This window comes from Rhincodon typus, chromosome 11 (assembly GCF_021869965.1).
Source record: "Rhincodon typus isolate 14 chromosome 11, sRhiTyp1.1, whole genome shotgun sequence".
Lineage (NCBI taxonomy): Eukaryota > Metazoa > Chordata > Chondrichthyes > Orectolobiformes > Rhincodontidae > Rhincodon > Rhincodon typus.
The window spans coordinates 62,414,861-62,421,065 of record NC_063342.1 but is presented as its reverse complement, the minus strand read 5'-3'; the positions used below and the strand labels follow the sequence as shown (position 1 = coordinate 62,421,065).

Here is a 6,205-nt window from a genome sequence, read left to right as displayed (position 1 = left end):
TGTGTGTGTGTGTGTGTGTGTGTGTGTGTGAGATACAAACCTCTATCCAGTCACCCCTCAGCCTCTGACACTCCAGGGAAAATAGTCCCCACTTATTCAGCCTCTCCCCATAGCTCAAACCCTCCAACACTGACAACATCCCTATAATTCTTTTCTGAGGTATTCTTCTTCGCTGTCCACTACACTCTAATTTTGGTGTCATGTGCAAACTTATTAACCATACCTTCTATGTTCACATCCAAATTATTTATATAAATGATGAAAAGTAGTGGACCCAGCAGCAATCCCTGTGGCACACCACTGGTCACAGGCCTCCAGTCTGAAAAGCAATGCTCCACCACCACCCTGTGTATCCAGATGGCTAGTTCTCCCTGTATTCCGTGTGATCTGACCTTGCTAACTAGTCTACCATCAGGAACCTTGTCAAATACCTTACTGAAGTCCATACAGATCACATCCACTGCTCTGCCTTCATCAATCTTCTTCGTCACTTCTTCAAAAAAAACTCAATCAAGTTAGTCAGACATGCTTTTCCACGCTCAAAGCAATGTTGACTATCCCGAATCAGTCCTTACCTTTTCAGGTACATGTAAATCCTGTCCCTCGGGATCCCTTCCAACAACTTGCCCACCACTGATGTCAGGCTTACCGGTCTATAGTTCCCTCGCTTTTCCTTACCACCTTTGTTAAGTCGTGGTACCACATTAGCTTCTTTGATTCTGAGCTTCACTCTAAGGACTTAATATATGTGAATTCCTACAATGTTTAAGTGCTTGAGGCATAGGCCCAGAGGAGACACTAACCACTGACAGGATGACAGGTGTTCAGAGAGTATCGATTAAGAGGTAATGAGCAGAAGTAGCAAAGATCTGATGTGGAAATAGTGTTTTTCTCAGTGAATTGTTATTCAGATTGCAGTTCCTGAAAAATTGGTGGAAGCTGATTCTACTGTAACAACATATTTTAAACAAAACATTTGCAGGCTAATGGGGAAACACTTGGGCAGTAGGATTAATTGAAGAGCAAGAGCGTAGATGTAATATGCAAAACAGTCTTCTTCCATCCTATACAAAACTATAATGTACCATATCAGCAATTTCTTGGGGGTTTTAATAATTCAATTTCACAATCAGGTTTCTTGTATTCTTTCAAAGAAAAGTAATTCTGGATTCAAAATAATTCTGTATCCACAAATGCTGCCAGACCTGCTGAGATTTTCTAGCACTTTCTGTCTTGATTTTGATCTATAACATGGGCTGTGTTTTGCTTTTAGTCTTGTATTCTTTATATATTCAAAGAGCACATTTTAGTTCCAATTATGTTCTGTTGAGACGGCTCACATTAACAAAAGTAGTATTTGCCACAAGTAAGCTACATGATTTCAGACCAGACAATCCACAATGTCTTCATGTTCATGACATTGCTTTGTAAATTGTGCACAGAATATGATGCCAGTGCATTTGTTCCCTGTATAAGACAACAAGTGGTAAAAGGAATGTGGTAGATTTTCAATCTTGACAATCAATGGGACTAATCTAATGAAGTGACCATTTATAAACAAGCCCAGTGAATTAAAAAAAGTATGATTAATGTTTCCCGCCATGGTGCCCTATCTGTGTTAAAAAACGTACTTAATCAATGGTGCCTCCATTGACTGTAAGAGTGCAATTATTGTAGGAATCCGTAGAAAAGGAAAGTTATTCTTAGAATTGACAAGGTTCAGAGTTATGAAAAGTTTATGCCAACAAACCCAGAAAGGAATTGTCCCACAGTTTTTACAGGATAAGGAAAGAAAGCTGGGAGGAGTCGGTTAAGGAGGAAACTAAAGTGTTGAAATAGGAGTGAAATTTTTCTAGAATTGAGTATCTATAAAAGAGGATAGTTTGGGGGGAGAGATTGAAACATTTTCTTTCCTGTTTGTGTTCAGATTCTTCCAACTACCTTACACAGCTTTGATTTTTATATACTGTTGCTTAAAAACAGGTGGGGACTCCTGTGATAATATTTCAGTGACGAACCAACTGCAAAATTAAACAAATGATCTATCAAGCCAGATTTCCTTCTAGGATCACACTTGTTCAGTATTACCATCAGCAGAGACAGGAACAGTAAAGTGCTACTTTCGCAGGACATGCCACAAAGACTGGCTTCACTGCAGCATCAGTCCAGGAGTACTCTCATGTTTGAAATAACTGAAGTGAACTACTGCAATCTCAGAAATCATTCGTGTGGTAGCTGACCTGTTTGATGGTAAAATGTAATAAGATCAGGAATAAATGGGTCTGTGGGAACAGCCCTGACAGTAACCAGTCAAAACAAAATTGGATAAGTACTGGGAAAGAAGAAACGTCCAGATTTATGTGGAAAGAGCAGGACTGTGGGAATCATCAAGCAGCTCTTTCAAAAAAAAAACTTGAATGTTTTTGAGAAACTTCAAGTTCAATGTATTGAAGAGTCTCCTTCTGTCCTGTCTGATTGAATAATAAAACACAACGGGAGCTTCCTGTGGATCTCAATGGCTCAATTTCAATAACAGGCAAAATTTCTAAACATCACATTTTAATTACCTGGCATGGTCTGTGAAGCTGATGTCCTATTTGTAGCAATGGTCATCCCTGTAAGAGAAGAATATGATTTCTGATGAGACAATAAACAGCTTCATTATGTTTTGAATTGTAAACAGTTTAGGGCACAGGCAAATTACTTTCACAAACAAGTTCCAAAAGATTATCCTGTAAAAATTTCAATTTCATGAGTGTAATACAGGTGTTCCCTCCAATTTCTTCAAACAGGTTTATCTGTGCTCTTTGGGAGCTATGTTAATTTCCAATCAAGCTAATTTTTTTTGTGATCAAGTATCCATTTTGAACTGTAGTCAGCCAAAACAGGAAGAAATTTGTAATATTAATTCTAAAAGTAATTAATCTTACCAATTAAATTGTGTCATTGACAATGTTCAGGCTACCTAGAAACATCCATACATTGAGAAACTGTGAACTCATTTTGCTGGACCCTTCTTTCTCTGGCTGGCGTCAGAACAAGCCAGTCATGAGCAAGTGACAACTTGCTTCCATGTTATTAAGTATTCTGCTCATTTTCTGATGCTGTAGCACCAGAGATAAGGTGGTGTGACAAGACAATATGTCCTGACTATTACTCTCACCATTCACCATTGTGAACCTTAAAAGGAGATGAGGAAATGGAAGTAGAGACAAGTGAAGCATTGTCAAACTTGACAATGAATGCAAATGCATTCATATCGTCGTTAAGGACGAATGACACTTTGTCCATTAACATATAGCTGTCATTTTTAAACTGGAAATTGTGGAACGGTTCTGAGATGGGTTGTAGATCAGGTGATAGCATCAGCAAAACAATTCAGTGTAAATAGACTCCCAGTCAATAGATTTGATTTGATTTTACATTAATGTGTAACATACGAGTGTCAGTGACTAAGTCAGCATTTATTACCCATTCATAATTACCCTTGAGAGGATGTGGTGAGCTGGTTTCTTGAACCGCTGCAGTCCATGTGAGGTAAGTGCAGGAAACTGTAACCTCTGACAGGATGCAGGGTAATTAGAGTGGATAGATTTAATGTAACTAACATTCTGTGGAATGGTATTATTGCTAAACTGTTAATCTGGAGACACTGGTAATGTTCTGGGGACCCAAGTTCCAATCCTGCCATGGCAGATGGAGGAATTGGAATTCAATAAATATATGGAATTAGGAGTCTAATGATAACCATGAATTCATTGGCAATTGTTGATTCACTAATGTCTTTTAGGGAAAGAAATCTGCCATCCTTACCCTGCCTGGCCTACGTGAGACTTCAGACCCACAGGCATCTGGGCAATTTGGGATGGGGAGTAAATGTTGGCCTGGCCAGTGATATCCATATCCCACGAATGAATTTTAAAAAAAAACGCAGTATAGAGAAATTAAGAAGCCATTATTCAGCAAATTGTTATCTTTTAGATTGCAGTGATTGAAAATTTGGTGAAAGCTCATTCTATTCTAATTATGTCCTTGAAAAAGAGAAATTTGCAGGCCTTTCGGGACAGAGCTGGGCAGTGGGATTTGCTGAATAGCAAGAGCCAGCAAAGGCATCTCACAGTAAAATATAAAACACAAGAACTGCGGCTGTTGGAGATCTGATACAGAAACAGAAATTGCTGGCGAAACAGTTAATGTTTCGAGTCCGGTGGCTCTTCATCAGTCACCAGACTCAAAATGTTAACTCTGCTTTCCTCCCACAGGTTCTGCCAGATCTGCTGAGTTTCTCCAACAATTCCTATTTTTATTTCAGTGTAACATATAACCAGTTAGGACAGGGATGAGGAGGAATTTTGTCTCTCAGAAGGTACTAAATCTGTGGAATTGATTACCCCAGAGATCATGTAGTATATTCAAGGCACAGAGATATTTTTAATCAGTAGGGGATCAAGGGTTAGGGGTAAAAGATGAAATTGAGAATTATTTGGTCAGCCATGATCTCACTGAATTCTGTAGGCCAAATGGCCTCTTGTTGCTCCTGTAGCTTCTGCATGTATGGTCTAAGCCTCCCTCCGTCCTGTATGATTCTCTGATCAATCACATCAGCAATTTCCTGCGGTTGTCAATTATTCAGTTTCAGTATCAGGTTTTTTATATCCTTACTATTTTTAAACAGCAAATTTTCAGTACCTGTTGTGTTCTGTGTAGTGGATGTCTTATTCACAGTAATGATGTACACTGTAAGGAAAATGGGCATCAGATCAGATTAACTTCGGCACAGTCAATCAATCAGCAGCCTCACTATGTCTGTAACATTTCTTTGCAAATTCTGCAAAGTGTATTGCACTGGTGAGCCTGCTTAAGCGTATGATTACAAAGTATTGCATTTTCTCATGAGATAAATAGATCCAGTCCATTACTTCCAAGCCCATGTTTGAAATGGAATCAACTTGAAGAGAAATAATCTCAGAAAGGTCCATTTTGATTCTAAGAGTTACTGATCTTCCCATTAAAACTATGTTCAGATAACATTCAGAGAAACGATTATTCACCCTGAGTATCGGCTGCATTTCTGCCAACATAACACTCACTTTGATGCTCAGCTTCCCTCATAAGATTTAGGCATATACTAAAGACAGTCAACTAATCATTTTGTTACTATAAATTATCTTGGTGTTCTTCTGCATATTTAGTACCAACGACGTGGGTGCGTGACAATTAAGGCAATTAGATCTGACAATTACTCTCTCTATACAGTGCTTCCCTCTGTATTAGAGATACAGATGGAAAATTAACAGATTGGGTTGTGCTTGTCCATTGATGTGCATTCTGAGTCACTCAAAACCATTGTACAGTCAGGTAAAGAAAAAATCAAATTTATCCATTAATGTACAGCTGTACAGCTTTCAAAATTGAAACACTTCAAACACCTATTTGAAAATTACCTGTCCCAGGTTGCGTTCTCATTTTGGTAGTGGAATTCCCTGTAAAAGGTGACAAGCGGTTGGAAAGGAACTTAAATTTCTGTAAGGGACAGCGTTGGGAACAGCTTAAAACTTTGTTTGGATCTTCCCAACTGTATATATTATACATAGAGCTATGTTTGTTTTCTTCCTTTGTGTATTAAATTATGTTTTGTTGTTAAACAAAAAAATCTGTAGCCTTATGTGACTATGTTTCAGTGAATAACCACCATGTTAAATAACTGCAAATATTCAACATAAGTTCTAACAAGCCAAGTTTCATTTTTGAATCTGACTTGCCAGTTATGATCAAAACACTGTTAAACAGAAATAAGTACTGGAGAAGGAGAAACATCTAGGTTTATGTGGGAATAGCAGGAGAGTTAGAATAATTGAGTGGCTTTTTCAAAAATATCTGTAGAGGCTCAATGAACTGAACAGTCTTCTTTGCTCCTGTCTGTATTGATTTTAAAACACACCAAGTGTTTTCTGCGGTTCTGAGCAGTAAAACTTCACAAGTTACTTCAATTATTAACGAGCCAGATTTTTCTGGGTAGCAGGTAGCAATCAGAGTCTGATTGCTATTCCCCTCCTTTGTTCTTACCACAATAAGAGCTCTGCATTTACAGCATATTTACAACACTGTACCTGTTGTCTTCTGTGTAGATAATGTCTCATTAATAGTCGTGATGCTCTCTGTAAGGGAAGATGATGATTCTGAAATCAGATGATGAACAGCCAAG

At 38.2% G+C, this 6,205-nt stretch overlaps 1 protein-coding gene across 1 annotated transcript in view; it reads right to left on the bottom strand.

The window, feature by feature from the left end:
• The window catches only part of LOC109929155 (adhesion G-protein coupled receptor G2-like), a 51,160-nt gene extending 45,004 nt beyond the window's left edge, over positions 1-6,156 (bottom strand). Inside the window, exons 1-3 of the mRNA XM_048603304.1 lie at positions 6,111-6,156; positions 4,690-4,737; positions 2,568-2,615 (exon numbers count right to left, since the gene is read on the bottom strand). Coding sequence (XP_048459261.1) covers positions 2,568-2,613 — 46 coding nt within the window. The 5' untranslated portion in view covers positions 2,614-2,615; positions 4,690-4,737; positions 6,111-6,156. The remainder of the gene's footprint in view (positions 1-2,567; positions 2,616-4,689; positions 4,738-6,110) is intronic.
• Between the last annotated feature and the right edge of the window lie 49 nt (positions 6,157-6,205).